We start from the raw sequence: 17,861 nt of genomic DNA, 5'->3' as shown, positions 1-17,861 counted from the left end.
ATGTGATATTTCCGGGTTAAAAAAAAAGAAGAGTGCTATACTGTTTTTGCTTTGTCATTATTGGGTATTGTGTGTATATTGATGAGGGGGGAAACTATTTTTAAAAAATAGAACACGGCTGTAACATAACAAAATATGGAAAAAGTGAAGGGGTCTGAATACTTTCCGAATGCACTGCATGTGATGAGTCTAAAGAGAGTGCAAAGGTGGGTCAATGCGCAGTTAACCAAATAGCGAAAAGGTGGGTCAATGCGCAGTTAACCAAATAGCGAAAAGGTGGGTCAATGCGCAGTTAACCAAATAGCGAGCTGGACTGACTATTTAGCAGTTTTATGGCTTGGGGGCAGATGTTCAGGGTCCAATAGCCTGGATAGTGAGTTGACTCCCCATAGTTAAAGTTCCACAATAAAAGCTATGACGCTAATATGTGTGTAAGCTCTTCACGGTTGTGTTCTGTGTGGGTGTCACTGAGTAGACTGATTTATATCCGTTTGCAGCACATTCAATAGGGACTTTTATTTTGAAGGCGAGACGCCAAATTCCACTTTTGTGGCTAATCGTTAGTGTCTAGCTTCACATAGGTGAAGCAAATGAACCAACAACACCGACATGGTGGTGATATATGTATAAAAAACAAATACTTCATACCGTAAATGGTAAAAGTAAATAACGAAACAAAAGGAGGTATCGGAAAACAACTTCGTCTTTCCCATACAGGCTTTTTCCATACGAGTGGTTTTGCTCTTCATCTGTGAATACGGATAGTAGGGGCAACATTTCGCAATCTATTTTGCATACAGTTGAGTGCGCGCACTAGACTGGAACCTTTTTCCTTGTTTAACGTAGTAACATGAATATTACATAATTTATTTAAGCTTTTTATTGTAACTTTATACGGCGTACATTTCTAAGGTGTTTTGTGAAACCTTTATTCGCGCGCGACGTCTGCGCTACTTTCGAGTGAAACCAACGGGGAATAACATAAAACACGGAATACAATGACTATGTCAGTCCCGGAGAGGAATTCAGGGTCCGAGGGGAAGGAGGAGGAGAGTGAAGATGAGAGCGAAATTCTCGAAGAAAGCCCATGCGGTCGCTGGCAAAAGCGAAAGGAGCAGGTTGGTTTATCTATTTGGTTTATCTATCACGCCGGTGAATCAACTGCTGCAGGCTTTTCCATTGCTGCCTTGTGGGGCTCTACATATACTAACATCTAAAGGGGAGACAAGAAAAAAACATCAGTCCGTTTGGAACATGAGACGTCTGCTAGGCCTATCCGTCGTAATGTATCTAATAACCGATTATTGGGGGTTGGATGGTGGTGCCTGGATGTCTGTATTGTTGTAGCAGCAGCAGGTGCAACGGCTACAGTAGTGTTTAAACCGCCCCTCAGTTCTATTCTTTAACAGAAAAGGGCGTGGGCCCTTATCAAATTAATTGCATGGAACACACAATTATTGTGGAGTGATGGACTACTTATTGAACCCGAACCCTCGTATCATTGAGAGCTTATACTGGCAATGGTTTGACAATTATTCTATTTTTCCAAATGATCTGTGTTGATCGATGATTTTTAGACTAATTAAGAAATTGCACTTGCTGTATTATACAGTAATACAATTGTATGAATATGATATTTAGCCACATTGTATCTGCAATCTGCCTCACTAATGATACGGGCAACACAGAGGCAATGCTGACCACAATGGTGTGTCCAATATGGTTAATACAATACAATGTAGTACATCAGACCTGTCTGGAAGACAGTTAGAAAAACCAACTCCATCATCAACAACTGCATCAGAATGGCCCTGCCAAGTGAGTAGCAAGTGCCGCTTCTATAGTTCTAGAGAAGATAAGGCTTCAATGTTGATACTGAAGGTTATCTCTGTGGGACACCCGTAGCTTCCACCGTGCTTCCCACAACTGCCTGACCTCCCTCCTATCTCTCTCCAACACAGCGTACTTCACATGACAGCCGCGGTTGGCCAACAGCACTCACATACACACACCACCTCCCACCGTCGCTCCCAGTGTTTTTCCACTCATTGATTACACATCAGTGTGTTTGCTGGTTTCTGGGTCACTTTGTCTGTCACACATTTACCATAAGCCCGCCAGTGACACTCTTACGATGCTCTCGTTTCAAAATGGTAGGAATGCTTCTAGGAGAGGAGAGTGAGAGCACATTGATAGGATGGAGCAATTCATGAATGAGACTTTCATTCATGTGTAGCATGTAGCATCTCACCTTTTACTGGGCGGTTCCAGCGTTATGGACATTACATTTGCATGCAAAATCACAACTTTAATGTCTCACAGAATAGAAAAACAAAATACAGATGTGTGTGTCTATAGTACCCCCAAACAGTGAACTTTTAAATATTGGCATGTTGGATAAATAAAGGTATGGATGGTACATTAAATGGACAAGCTTTTTAGGGAGACTGAACATATTAGCAAAAGTCTGGGAGTTTGTAAGTCTGTGCAAAGCTGTCATCAAGCCAACGGGTGGCTATTTGAAGAATCTCAAATCTCAAATATATTTGGATTTGTTTAACACTTTTTTTGTGGATACTACATGATTCCATATGTGTTATTTCATAGTTTTGATGTCTTCACTATTATTCTACAATGTAGAACATTTTTAAAAAATAAAGAAAAACCCTTGAATGAGTTGGTGTTCAAAAACTTTTGACCTGTTGTGTATATAACAAATAACCTTTACCAGTTGAATGTAGACACAAATATGAGATGTTTTTGTATCCAAATTTTTCTGAAATATTGTAACAAAATATGTAAATTAGACTATACATGTGCCTTTACTGACAATCCACTTTTCTGGACACTGAATGAAGTCACTATATTTTGGGAGGCTTTTCATTTAATATATACACTCCAGGACTATTTATCAGTGTCACAGCTGTAAATATGTATATATTATTATTATTATTATTATTATTATTATTTAATTTGGTATTAATGTTTCATTCAGACCTGCACTGTATTTCACTATACACTGCAACTACATCTGCGACCCTGTGCATGTGACTTAATAAACACCTTCATCTATTCACGGATTGTTGATAAATACTCTTCTCATCTTTCTATCTCAAAAAAACAGTACTGCCGTGTATGACGCCTGCATTTCAGCATATATTTTCCATGAGAATCTTAGCTAGAACTCGTGATTTTAGAGAGATATCAACAATTGCTTCAGGAAAAGTCTGAAGAACACTGCTCAGAACACGATTCTGTGGATGCACAAGCTTCTGAAGCTAAGACATGATACATCAATATCCATCACATCCACAACCTTTTATGGACGTTACGCATATCATAACGCTGAACAAGGATACTGACAAGGACAAGAGAGAAACCAATTATAGACCATATAAAACCTTGTTGAAAGTTGGCTTTACGGCGAATGTTTCAAGATGATCCAATGTAAAATCAAATCAAAGTTTATTGGTCGCCATGTACAAAGATTTGCAGATGTTTTCGCAGATGCGGCAAAATGCTTGTGTTTCTAGCTCCAATAGTGCAGTAATACCGATCAATAAAAACTCAACAATACACACATAATCCAGAAAAATAAGCAAGGTGCAAGGTGAGGTTTAAGGTGTAACATGTAAGGTGATTGTTTTACAAAAACTTTTCCTAAAAAACATTAGGGATGTTACATTGCCTGTCTCAGTCACCCCCTACATAGCCTGTCCCAGTCACCCCCTAAATTGCCTGTCCCAGTCACCCCCTACATTGCCTGTCCCAGTCACCCCCTACAATGCCTGACCCAGTCACCCCCTACAATGCCTGTCCCAGTCACCCCCTACATTGCCTGTCCCAGTCACCCCCTACATTGCCTGTCCCAGTCACCCCCTACATTGCCTGTCCCAGTCACCCCCTACATTGCCTGTCCCAATCACCCCCTATCTTGTAGCAGAACACGCAAACAAACTCAAGACGCTTCCATCTGGTCTGTATTGCTTCATAAAATCTCATCGTCATAACTAACACCGTGGGACAGTTGTGAGCCCCTTTCTAAAAGCCATGAAATATGGTTGTCTGGTAAACCTTTTTTTGAGTCTTGGCTTCCCACTCTGTAATTGTCCAAATTCATGCAATTTCCTAATTAAACTGGTCAAATAAAGCCTGAACTCCAACATACCCTGCGTATACCAAACATTAGGAACACCTTCCTAATATTGAGGTCCCCCTTTTCTATCAGAACAGCCTCAATTCGTTTGTGCATGGACTCTACAAGGTGTCGAAAGTGTTCCACAAGGGATGTTGGCCCATGTTGACTCCAATGCTTCCCACATTTGTGTCAAGTTGGCTGGATGTCCTTTGGGTGGTGGACCGTTCTTGATACACACAGGGAGACTGTTGAGTGTGAAAAACCCAGCAGCGTTGCAGTTCTTGACACAAACCGACACCTACTACCATACCCATTCAAAGGCACTGAAATCTTTTGTCTTCTACATTCAACCTCTAAATGGCACACATATGGTGTGTAAACCTTAAGAACGTGGTTTCATTTGGAAATGACTAACTTTATCTGTACATACTCCGGTTGACCTTTCCATGGAATCACGCTATTACCTTTTACTGTTGGCTGCTCCTCTAATATGTATGAAGGATGATTGGCCTATTACATGGTTATAATACAGAACACTTATCAAGCTACATGATGAGTGCTTTTGTTCTATTGTGTGATTTTTATGAGCTCGAGCTGAATCATAAATTATAGGACAATGAGCTCATTGATACAATAAGAAAACAGGACTGTTTTGAGTTAGTGCTCAGTGCTATCCACGGAGTCACATTGTTTAGAATCGCTGTTGCACCATTCTGCAGCCCTGGGTGTGTCCAGGCTGGCAGCATACTGAGTGCATTTAGATGTTCAATAAAGAAGTCAATAGGGGAAAGGTTAGCCTGGCTGGACACACATGTTTCTATTCCAGCACATGGTATTATTGTTGTCTTTACTCATGGTGAACCAAATGCTTATACGAGTTTGTTTCTGTCCTAAGCAGAACAAGCTATAGGCAATGTTAAGTATATCGGTTTTATATCCTTAGGAGTGAGTTGGCCGATATTACTCCTCAGACCTTATTAGACAGTGGTTTGATTGCTTTCAGAGACAGACTAAGTAAGCAAGGCCCCAGAGGTTGAAATACTAGCCAAAGGAAGACATTTTCCGTCAACAATTACAACCGATATCCATGTGTTGTTTTCCATTGACATCCATGTGAAAGGCAAAACAAGACGTTAAGCCAAAGCCTTTGTCATGTGTCTCAAGCAGGCAGAAACAAGAAGCCAGATCAATCCTGCTTGTTGGAGTGACTGATTAGGTTAAACCTACCCCGTCCCTTCACCTAGATATGGGAAGAAATCAATGTTAGGAAGACAGTAATTCTGTGGCAGGCAGAAACGCTTTTGATGTAATCTATTTTACATTTACATTTGAGTCATTTAACAGACGCTCTTAAAAAAAAAAAAAAAAAGTTTTTTTTTTACCCCTTTTTCTCCCCAATTTCGAAGTAGCTACTATCTTGTCTCATCGCTACAACTCCCGTATGGGTTTGGGAGAGACGAAGGTTGAAAGTCAAGCGTCCTCCGATACCCAACCAAGCTGCACTGCTTCTTAACACAGCGAGCATCCAACCTGGAAGCCAGCCGCACCAATGTGTCAGAGGAAACATTGTGCACCTGGCAACCTTGGTTAGCACGCACTGCGCTCGGCCCGCCACAGGAGTCGCTGGTGCGCGATGAGACCAGTATATCCCAACCGGCCAAACCCTCCCCAACCCGGATGACACTAGGCCAATTGTGCGTCGCCCCACGGACCTCCCGGTCACGTCAGAGCCTGGGCACGAACCCAGAGTCTCTGGTGGCACAGCTGGCGCTGCAGTATAGCACCCTTAACCGCTGTGCCACCTGGGAGGCTAGCAGATGCTCTTATCCAGAGCGAATTACAGTTAGTATATTTATCTGAAGATAGCTAGGTGGGACAACCACATATCACTGGGGGATTATTTAAGATACATTTTTGAAGAGGTAGGGTTTCAGATGTTTTCTGAAGATGGGCAGGGACTTTCAGCGGGAAGCTGGTTCCACCATGGGGTGCCAGGACTGAGAAGAGCTTGGCCTGGGCTGAGCGGGAGCTGCCCTCCCGTAGGGGTGGGAGAGCCAAAAGACCAGAGGTGGCAGAGCGGAGTGCTCGGGTTAGGATGTAGGGTTTGAGCATAGCCTGAATGTAGGGAGGGGCAGATCCTCTAGTTTCTCCGTAGGCAAGTACTATGGTGTTGGAGTGGATGCGAGCTTCAACTGGAAGCCAGCGGAGTGTGTGGAGGAGCGGGGTGATATGGGAGAACTTGGTAAGGTTGAACACCAGGCGGGCTGCAGCGTTCTGGATAAGTTGTAGGGTTTTGACGGCACAAGCGGGGAGCCCAGCCAACAGCGAGTTGCAGTAGTCCGGACAGGAGAAGACAAGTGCCTGGATTAGGACCTGCGCCGCGTCCTGTGTGAGGTAGGGTCATACTCTAAGAGTGTTGTAGAGCGTGAACCTGCAGGAGCGAGTCACTGCTTTGATGTTTGCAGAGAACGACATGGTGTTGTCCAGGGTCACGCCAAGATTCTTTGCACTCTGGGAGGGGGACATTGTGGTGGAGTTGTCAACCGTGATGGAGAGGTCTTGGAGTGGGCAGGCCTTCCCCGGGAGGAAGAGCAGCTCAGTCTTGTCGAGGTTGAACTTGAGGTGGTGGGCCGACATCCAAGCTGAGATATCTGCCAGGCACGCAGAGATGCGTGTCACCACCTGGAGAAAGTAGTTAAGTGCCATCCGCATAGCAATGATAGGCAAGGCCATGTGAGGTTATGATGGAGTGGAATTACTTGGTGTATAGAGAGAAGAGGAGAGGGCCTAGAACCGATCCCTGAGGGACACCAGTAGTGAGAATACGTGGTGCAGACACAGATCCTCTCTACATCACCTGGTCGGGCGGCCTGCCAGGTAGGATGCAATCCAAGAGTGTGCAGAGCCTAAGACGTCCAGCCCTGAAAGGTTGGAGAGGAGGAGCTTATGGTTCACGGTGTCCACTGCAGCAGATAGATCTAGGAGGATGAGAACAAAGGCGAGAGAGTCAGCTTTGACAGTGCAGAGAGCCTCAGTGACACAGAGAAGAGCAGCCTCGGTGGAGTGACCCATCTTGAAGGCTGACTGGTTAGGGTCAAGAAGATTGTTATGAGAGAGATAGTGAGAGAGTTGGTCAGAGACAGCACGTTGAAGTGTTTTGGAAAGAAAATAAAGAAGGGATACTGGTCTGTAGTTTTTGACGTCAAGAGGAGTCTAGTGTTGGTTTCTTGAGGAGGGGAGCAACTCGGGCCATTTTGAAGTCAGACAGGACGCAGCCAGTGATCGGGAAGTGAGGAATGGGAGAAGGTCTCTAGAGATGATCTGGAGAAGGGATGAGGGGATGGAGTCGAGTGGGCAAGTTGTCAGGTGGCTGGTCCTCACTAGTCGCATGATTTCATATGGATAGAGAAGGGAGAAAGAGGTCAAGGCGTAGGGTAGTTCTGTGTGATGGGGATAGGCTGAGGGAACAAGGAGCAGATTTGTACTAAGTTGGCTCATGTTGGTTTTTCCAGGCCTTGTTTCCTCTTTGTCAATTGTGTGTCATGTTTTTATTAGCAATCACTATCAATTTACACATCATTGCAAAATGATAGCTAGCAGTGACTAGCCTGGTCCCAGGCTGTTTGTGTCATCTTACTTTGCCAACTCCTTGTCACTCATTGTCATGCCAAACACAACAATTCCATAAGGAGTTGGCAAGAAAGCAGAAACAGACTGGCACCCAGGCTAAGTAGTCGCCAACTCAACTACTTGACTTCAAAGCGTTCTAGTGGACTGCTTATTTGGGGCAATCTTAGTTTCTGGTTTGGGTGTTTGTGCAGCCCTCACACGAGGATAGCCAGATGGACCTCAGAAAGCATGACAAAAGCAATCTGTTGAGTCATCACAAAATTCCATCCCTTTTTAAGATAAAACACAGATAGGCATTTGAAATAATTTCACTATTCAAATAATCTCATGAATGTTTTGAAAAACAGTTGAAATACATGTATTTTTTTGGTAACTTTTGTTTTGAACTTAGACAAGTACTTGCTGCACAGTCTGCGCGACTCTGGAGGGCCATGTGTGTTGCGAGAGAGAGAGAGAGAGGCCACTGATTCACGCTAGTTAGACAAACATGTAAATACCATACGTTATCTGTCATCCCATCTGGCAGTGCCGGTATTTACTGGATCAAATTGATGTAAAGAAGCTAGCTAAGATATCCAGCTAGCTATGTTAACTAGCCAGCTAGCTAGGCTAGTTGAGGCTATTTTGCTGTGCTCCCTATCCTTGTCTACAACAACTCCATTCAGATTAAACAACAGCCTACCTGTCAGTTGCTCATTGTAGCCTACTCCTTCACTTTTAGCTAACTTAATTATGTAATTTGATTGACATTTTCCATTGATTAGAGATTTCCCACTTCACGTTGCTACACATGGAGACTCTGACTTTAGTGCGCACCACTTTTATTGGCAGAAAATAACAACAATCTACAAGCATGAAACGTGCGTACATCATTAAAAACTTCCATCAAAAGTTTGTCGATTTATGAAATTAAGAATTTCAAATGTCGTGGTATATCCTTGTGTGTAGCAATGCCACATAGATAATTTTATTTAATTGAGACGAAGCCCCCCCCCCTTCTCAAAAATGAATACTCTTGCCCATCCTTGGTTTCTTATCATCCTATTCGGAAGGAGTGTACATTCCATTCCATGCCCTTTGGAGTTCTATTGTTCCCCAAGGGCCCTGGTGGAGCGACTCTACTCTACCCTGACCTGTAAGAGTGGGACCTTTATCTGTTGCCTAGTTGGGGAGATAATCACTAGTCCAGGGAGCAGTGGATAATGAAAGAGGCCCATCGATGAGTGAGCCCTCCGCCCCCTGCAGCCCAACCAACGCCCCTTCACCACTTAACCCCAGGGGGGCAGGGGAGAGATCTTTACCAAAATAATCCTCCCTAGAGAGACACACATTTTCCATCATATCATGCTTGTATCCACTATCACAGCAATTTAATTTTTAATTTTTTATTTCACCTTTATTTAACCAGGTAGGCTAGTTGAGAACAAGTTCTCATTTGCAACTGCGACCTGGCCAAGATAAAGCATAGCAGTGTGAACAGACAACACAGAGTTACACATGGAGAAAACAATAAACAAGTCAATAACATAGTATAATTTTAAAAATCTATATACATTGTGTGCAAAAGGCATGAGGAGGTAGGCAATAAACAGGCAATAGGAGTGAATAATTACAATTTAGTAGATTAACACTGGAGTGATTAATGATCAGATGAACATGTGCAAGTAGAGATACAGAGATACTGGTGTGCAAAAGAGCCAAAAAGTATGGCAAGTCATGTCATGTCTTAAATAAACACTCGCTGTTATGCAAAAGAAATTAACAGAAATGAATCCCCCCCATCACATCGCTGGAGACCAGGGGTGTTAAGATATAACAACGGCCATGGATGATATCCAATCAGGTTGAATTACATGTACACTTTCATGGAGAGTGTTGGATTATCTGTCATTGTGGAACACATAAACTTCAGACAAAATTAAAAAGCAAGCATCAAGATGAAAGTACCAAAAAACTATTACGTTAGTTTTGAAGAATTGCTTACGAATATATCTGGTTAGGCCTGTTGGATAGAATTCCAAAAAACAAGACAGACCCACACGAACATCAGCCATGCGCCGTAGATCACCTGCTGGGTGTCGACAAATGAAATGACGGACGATGTTCTGTGGCCAGAGGCTGGTCACCCTCTGCGCATGGCCGATGTTCGTGTTGGAATATCTTGCCTTTAAGGGAGGACCTCCTTAATGAAGATATAGAATAAGACTGCAGTTAAACCTGATCCATCATAATAAACCATTGACCATTGATACATTACTAAAGTGTAGCACGCCTGGCTACCGTTACCACAAGACCTGGTCTCAGAATTGGCTTCATATCTGTGCGTCGACGGGAGGTTTTCTCACCTGGAATGATGGCCACTGTTTGTATGAAGTAGTGATATAATGTCCCTCCCTCTTTGGGTGCATCAGGAGATTTATGAATGAATGGTTTTATGACATAGCGGCAGGCAGACAGTGTCCTGTATCACTGAACAGCAGAGGAGTTAAGATGGCACGGGAATCTCGCCTTGGGCATAATGTACAATGTACCCCTCATTTGATACTCCACAGTCCACACCGAAGGCGAACTGTACTTTGTCATCCTCTACAAATGTACAGTGGGGGTCTGAAATGATTAACACCCTTGATAAAGATGAGCAAAAATTACTGTATAAAATAAATAATTGAAATACTGAGTTTATTATATGCTCCAAAAAAATGGGAAATGATATTATTTTAAACGAATACAATTACTCAGAGAAAGAGATTTTGTTCAACATGTAATACTTTTTCTCTCTCGAAAAAGTAGGTGTCAAAATGATTGACAGCCCTGTTTAGGCTTGGGCAGAGTATGTTAAACGGCATTGCCATGAAAATAGAGCTCTTTGGCCACATATACCAGTGGTGGGTTTGGCGTCGAAATGAGAATGCATCAGCAGAAAAGAACTCCATACCTACTGGTCCTGGGGTCCTTGTTAAGGTCAATGGCATCATGAACTTCACCCAGTACCGGGATATTTTTGCCAAAAACCTGGTTGCCTCTGCCATGAGGCTGAAACTTGACCATAAGAGGATCATAAAGCGAAATAATAACTCCAAGCACACATCAAAATCCACAAATAAATGGTGAATTGGCCACAAAATTGACATTCGTCTCAATCTCAGTCCAATCCTCGCACGGTGATGTATTGAAAGGGAATTGAAAACAGGGGTGTCAATAATTTTGACTCCTACCTAAATGAAAGAAAAAATGTAGTACTTGTTAAACAAAATCTCTTCCTCTGAGTAATTTTATTAGTATAAAATAATATAATTTCCGAATTCTTTAGAGCATACAACATAGCTCAGTAATTTAATTATTTATTTTATATAGTCATTTTTGCTCATCTTTATTAAGGGTGTCAATAATTTCACACCCCACTGTAATTGACCTTTGTTGGTTGTGAAGACATGTTTTATGGCCCTCCTTTTATGGGTCTGCCAGACATGAGAGTAGTTACACCAGCAGCTAGCACGACTGCACAGTAATACTATTTCCAACTCTGCATTTTACCACACTAGTTAATATTCACATCACTCCAGATACAGCATCGAGTTGATCTGTCGGTGGCTTTTAAACGCTCTCCTAACTAATAATAAAACATTGTTGCCACACAAATCGGTTTATCTCAGCCATTGGTCATACACTTTCATGAAATGACGTTGTGTTTGCCTTTGAAACAAACGTATAGAAAATATGCTGCCATGCACATTCCTACTCTAGCAAACACAGATGGATAGTTCAGAGGTGTTAATAAACGCTAGAAAAGCGTTAATGAAATAACTGACATTGGTGATCAATCTTCTTAAGTGGCCCATTACTGTCTGATGTCAGGGAGCAGAAACAAAATATGTAATCCAAACAACTGCCAGTCAGTGTCTACAATAGGCTGTCAGCCTTTCACACAGCACAGCACATGGCATTTCCAGGTATTATTTACCCTCTGGCCACCTGGTAGGGAAGACTTGGAGTGGCTGGCTGCCTGCTGTGCCTAAACCAAGTCCACTAACGGCCCCAGCCCAGTCTCTCTCCACTGCAGCCTGGGTTGTGTACATTAGGGCACATACAATGTAAAATGTTTTGCAATGGAAAACGCAAATGAGCATTTCTCATTGATCAAGTCCATGTAGTCCCACCCTGGTTCAGTCCCCCCCCGTTGGTTGCCGAATGAACATGACCCTGGAGTACCAAGAGGAGTGCAACGGGAGAAAGAGAAAGGTCTTCCTGGCCTGGGCTAAGAATAGTGTCTGTCAGGTGCAGTAGTGTGGATAGATCATGTTGCCATGTTACCGAACCCATATCGCCCAGTGTCATGGGGCTGAGATCTGAACGAGGCAGGAGCTCCGTCAAAGCAAACAACAGACCAGATGGTGTCCAACCCAACCAAACCAATTCGAGTCTGTCGTTAACAGGGGCGGCGATCCTCTCGATCCTCTTGTTTGAAAAAAGTGCTGCAATTTTAAACGGTTTTCACTTGTAATGCTTGATATGTCGCACTGATGGATACTGCTATTGTGCTAGTGTAATGTCTGAACTGATTAGGCCTATATTACCTTGGTAGGTCATGAGTATGGACATTTGTGTGGCAAGAGAGGACTTTATTAAGTAAGCCATTGACAACATGTGAGAGCGTTCATTGATGAGGCCCTTTAGGGCCGTCGTACACAGTGCGGTATCCGTCACCGTTTTCCACTTGAGTCTTCTCATTCTCGCGTTCCCTCTGACAAGGGAGCTGGCATGGGACGAAATCTTTGAGGAATGGCTGACGTCTCCTGCAAGCCTCCTCCGTAGATGTTACCGTTGTCTAAATGTCATGACTTCCCTGCCACCTTGGATCCATGCCACAGTGTCACTTCGCAGTTTGAGACTGCCACTGGTGTGTAATTCTCAATGTCAAAACTCAAGCGTTACTCTTTGGCCCATAGCCGTTTGAGTGGCAAATTGTTGATTTTAGCCCTGTTTTGTATGGTTGATTTGATTAACATTCTGCCTACTTCTTCCTTCATTCTGACATGTTCATTTTGAGTACTAGAGATACATCTGAAAAGTGCATATTACTACTGACAGAGCCAGTAAGATTTGCATAATTTAAAGCATAAGGCATCCGCTGATCCGTTTCTCTCCCATTTCTCATTGACAGTAGGGAGAAGCAGAGCTTTTTCAATTGGCCTCCATTTTCCTATTCTGCATGAAATATTAATATCCATCTTGTTCGATGCAAAGGAGATGGCGCCTCTCTCTTTGAAAGTTGCTTTTAGTCATTTGCGCCGTGTCTGAGAGAATAAATGCCATGACTCATGTAAGGCATTGGCTCCTGTAGTTTTGTGAGGAATTCTGGTTTTGAGCAACAGCTCGCAGCTCATTCACAGCTGTATGAGTCCCTATGTCAAATTCAGGTTTTGACTCACAGTGTTGGGCAAACGCGAGGGTAAGCGCTCGATGTGTTCTGCTTCGTTGTGTTGGACGCTCTCAGTCGCATTTTATGTTTAGTGGTGGGGTGACAGTCTAGGATATACCGTATTCGCCCATCAGTGCTCTATAGGCTGAAGATACAGTATGTGCAATTGTATAGCCAAGATGCCTCAAAGCATAGCAACAGGGTCAACACTATTACAAGTCCGAAGAATAACAGCCTTGCAGTCTCATTATTGAACCCAAAGGTCATCCCCCTCCCCCCAACCAGCATGAGAGGATTAAGGGGCCTACAGGAAGGAGCAAGGTCATGAGGCCAACAAAACATTAACATTCCTACTTCAAATGCTTTTTCCCTCAGACTAAAACCAGACTTTCCAAAAACTAGAGATGTCATGCAACCTTAACCCAAGAAGCATTTTGTGAGAGGTGTAGGCTTCTTTACCTAAACCCAAAGCAAGGCAAATGTGAAACTACGAGAAGAGAAGAGTTTTAGGTCAGGGATGTGATCAATGAACATCTAACCTTATTATGTACCTGTCAATCCCTCAGAACCCTCCAAGTTCATATGCTCTATCGCATTATTGTCCATAATCATTACCATGGCGGAAGAAATCTCACCACCGCCTCAATAAAAATAACTCCTGTCCTCCATGCTTAAGGGATTATAGGAGATTTGCATTTTCAAATTTGAATGCATCTCATTCTTGTTTCAGCAGCCTGGCGAGAAGTAAGCAGGTCTTTTGCATGCAGGGGCCAGAGAAGAATAAAATGTGACTCAACACCGATCGACTCTTCATGAATTTAACATGGCTCTGGCTTCTGTGAATGGCCTCCTGCTTTGAGCTTATGAGACATAGCTTTACTAGTGCAGTAGGCTGTCTTTGTGGACAGCTCAGGGGAAGTGGCATTGGATATTTATTAAAGAGTGATTGTAGTAAATACACTATATATACAAAAGTATGTGGACACCCCTTCAAATTAGTGGATTCGGCTATTTCAGCCACACCCTTTGCTGACAGGTGTATAAAATCGACCACACAGCTATGCAATCTCCATATACAAACATTGGCAATAGAATATTACATTGGCAATAGAATGGCCATACTGAAGAGCTCAGGGACTTTCAACGTGGCACCGTCATATGATGCCACCTTTCCAACAAGTCAGTTCATCAAATTTCTGCCCTGTTAAAGCTGCCCCGGCCAACTGTAAGTGCTGTGAAGTCAACATCTAGGAGCAACAACGGCTCAGCCGTGAAGTGGTAGGCCACACAAGCTGAAGAGAATAAGTGTTAAGCGCATTCCCTTGCCCTTACCAGATATTGTGCCAACCTTTTACAATCTTCTCTAGGTGTAAGATAATGCCCATTGGATGTGTCCGACATTCAGTTCGGACTATTTTGTTGAAGTGTATACTGCCTACGGCATCTTAAGATGGACAAACAACACTATTGCTTATTTTTCTCATTTTTCAGGCAAAGGTCTTTGAAGGGAGTATGCGAGCACACTCTTTTGGCTAGGCGCTAGCCAAACTGAGACATGCAGAAGCCTTTACGTGTCAAATAGTGCAAACTTATGTCTTTGCCAAACTGGCCAAATCAAGCCAAGCTGTTAGCTTTCACCCCGTGTTACCTCTTGCCTACTCTTCCTGGCACAGTGCTGAGCTTGTTCGACCTCTGAGGTTTTGCAGGAGGTTCAGACTGAGACCCCGTTGTTCCTCCTCCTCTGGTTCTGCCATAGCCCTTTAAACAAGCAGTATGTGTGATTTACAAGCATGAATTGGGTAATCCAGTGGGCAGCAATTACCACTCTTTATGGAGAACTTTAATACATGGGTGGACTTTGCCAGGCTCTAATAAGCCTCTCCGGGAACCAAGTCAATCCCAGATGTTTTGAAGGAGTGGGACGGATGCCAGATTCAGGTCAAAGCAAACACACGTCCCATTAGCCCAGCTGCCCGACCGACTGACTGACTGACTGACTGTGTCATGAAAAAGTCTCACCCAGTTCTAATCCCTCTTCCTGGAATTGGAATTGTTTTTGTTCACCAAAAATGACACATTTTTTAACACTCTCCATCTTTGTTTTGTAAATCTGCCATTTGAATGTTTTTTTTATTCTCACGACTGGCTGCTGCCAGCATTGTAGAGGTGCAAATGAATGTAATTGCCTGAAAGGGCTCCAGCTGCTGAGCAAAGCAGGACCAGATTTCCACCCAAAGATAATAATTAAAATGGAGGCCCTGCTTCTGATTCTCTCATGATATTATGTTTATGGTCTTGGAAGGTATAAACATCCATTTGATTTAGTATTGTTGTCTGCATTAGTGGAAGATCTAGTTCCTCACTTTAAGTGGTGATTTGGAAATACAGCTAAAAGTGGTATGCCGTACACATGATCTCCATAATGTTGCGTTGCAACTGGCCTGTTGGAGGATGACAGTCACATTGATCGTCATAAATCCCCCATGCATGACATTCTTTAATCATTGGAGTCATTCTCGTTGAAGTTGAAGAATGTGTGAAATTGATTGAAGCCGTTATATATCAGACCGTATACCACGGGTATGACAAAACACGTATTTTTACTGCTCTCATTACATTGATAACCCGTTTATGACAGCAATAAGGCACCTCGGGTGCTTGTGGTATATTGCCAATATACCATGGCTAAGGGCTGTATTCAGGTACACAGCGTTGCATCGTGCCTAAGAACAGCCCTTGGCCATATACTGTACCTGTCATGGTTCTACCTATCACCAGAGGCTCTGTCAGTCTGTCTGTCTGTCTGTCTGTCTGTCTGTCTGTCTGTCTGTCTGTCTGTCTGTCTGTCTGTCTGTCTGTCTGTCTGTCTGTGTTTCCTGAGTGAGTTTTTGAGACTTATTGTTTGTTGTTTTTCCCCAGTGTACTGTGATCCTGCGGCAACTGTTTACCAGTGAAGTATTTATGTTTATCCTTAACCATTCCTCGTCTGGTCTCTTCTCTGCAACTGGGTCCAACCACATCACAGCACCACACCCCCGCAGGCATTTTTGCTTAAATATGACATAGACCAGGGTTTCCCAAACTCTTTCCTGGGACCCCACTGGGTGCACATTTTGGTTTTTGCCCTAGCACTACACAACTGATTCAAATAATCAAAGCTTGGTGAGTTGGTTATTTGAATCAGCTGTGTAGTGATAGGGCCAAAAAATGAAAGTGCACCCTGACATGGACCCTGTGCACCCTGACATGGACTGACCATGAGAGAAGAATGGTGCTGCAGGAAGATGGCTGCCGTTTTACAAGCTCCTAACCAATTGTGGTGCCGTGCGTTTTATCATGTTGTTTGAAACTTATTTTGTACATAATGTTTCTGCCACCGTCTCTTATGACTGAAAATAACTTCTGGATATCAGAACAGTGATTACTCACCTCGAACTGGGCAAAGATATTTTATTTAATGAGTCGGACACAAAGGATTTACACCAGATACCAGACCAGGCCCAAATCCCCATCGTTCGCATGAAGAAAATACACCAATACAGGGACGCAGGTCCGGTTGCCTTGTGAGAATGCGTTGGCGAGTGGGTAACCCACCTCTACCATCTGTCCTATTGGCCAACGTCTAATCGCTGGAGAATAAAATGGATAAGCTCCGTTCAAAACTATGAGCTCCGTTCAAGACAAGGGATGGTGGTCTGTGCCTATTTCTCAATAACAGCTGGTGCGCAAAATCAAATATTAAGGAAGTCTCAAGGTGTTGGTCACCTGAGGTAGAGTATCTCATGATAAGCTATAGACCACACTATTTACCAAGAGAGTTTTCATCTATATTATTTGTAGCAGTCTAATTACCAGGACGTATACTCCGAGCATGCGTTGACAAACTGGCAAGTGTCTTCACTGACATTTTCAGCATGTCCCTGGCCGAGTATATAATAGACCACCATAGTCATTCCACCATAGTCCCTGTGCCCAAGAACACCAAGACAACCTGCCTAAATGACTATATATCTGTATCCATGAAGTCCTTTGAAAGGATGGTCTGAACACCTATGTAGATATTCCATAAAAAGCTGTTTCCAGCTATAATAGACATTTACAACATTAACATTATCTACGCTGTATTTCTGATAAATTTGATGTTATTTTAATGGACAAAAAATGTGCTTTTCTTTTTAAAAAAAGGACATGACCCCAAACTTTTGAACGGTAGTGTATAGTTGACAGTGCATGTCAGAGCAAAAATCAAGCCTTGAGGTTGAATGAATTGTCCGTAGAGCTCCGAGACAGGATTGTGTCGAGGCACAGATCTGGGGAGGGGTACCAAAGAATGTCTGCACAGATCTGGGGAAGGGTACCAAAAAATGTCAGCAGCTTTGAAAGTCCCCAAGAACAAAGTGGCCTCCATCGTTCTTAAATTAAAGAAGTTTGGAACCACCAAGACTCTTCCTAGAGCTGGCCGCACGGCCAAACTGAGCAATCAGGGGAGAAGGGCTTTGGTCAGGGATGGGACCAAGAACCCAATAGTCACTCTGACAGAGCTTCAGAGTTCATCTGTGGAGATAGGAGAACCTTCCAGAAGGACAGCCATCTCTGCAGCACTCAGGCCTTTATGGTAGAGTAACCAGATGGAAGCCACTCCTCAGTAAGAGGCACATGACAGCCTGCTTGGAG

General features: G+C 43.2%; 1 protein-coding gene across 1 annotated transcript in view; it reads left to right on the top strand.

The window, feature by feature from the left end:
- Positions 1-565: 565 nt before the first annotated feature.
- Positions 566-17,861, top strand: part of LOC118373133 (nuclear receptor-binding protein 2-like) — a 51,375-nt gene continuing 34,079 nt past the window's right edge. The window contains exon 1 of the mRNA XM_035759198.2: positions 566-1,118. Coding sequence (XP_035615091.1) covers positions 999-1,118 — 120 coding nt within the window. The 5' untranslated portion in view covers positions 566-998. The remainder of the gene's footprint in view (positions 1,119-17,861) is intronic.

Source organism: Oncorhynchus keta, chromosome 4, assembly GCF_023373465.1.
Source record: "Oncorhynchus keta strain PuntledgeMale-10-30-2019 chromosome 4, Oket_V2, whole genome shotgun sequence".
NCBI lineage: Eukaryota > Metazoa > Chordata > Actinopteri > Salmoniformes > Salmonidae > Oncorhynchus > Oncorhynchus keta.
This window is presented reverse-complemented; position numbering and strand designations above follow the sequence as displayed.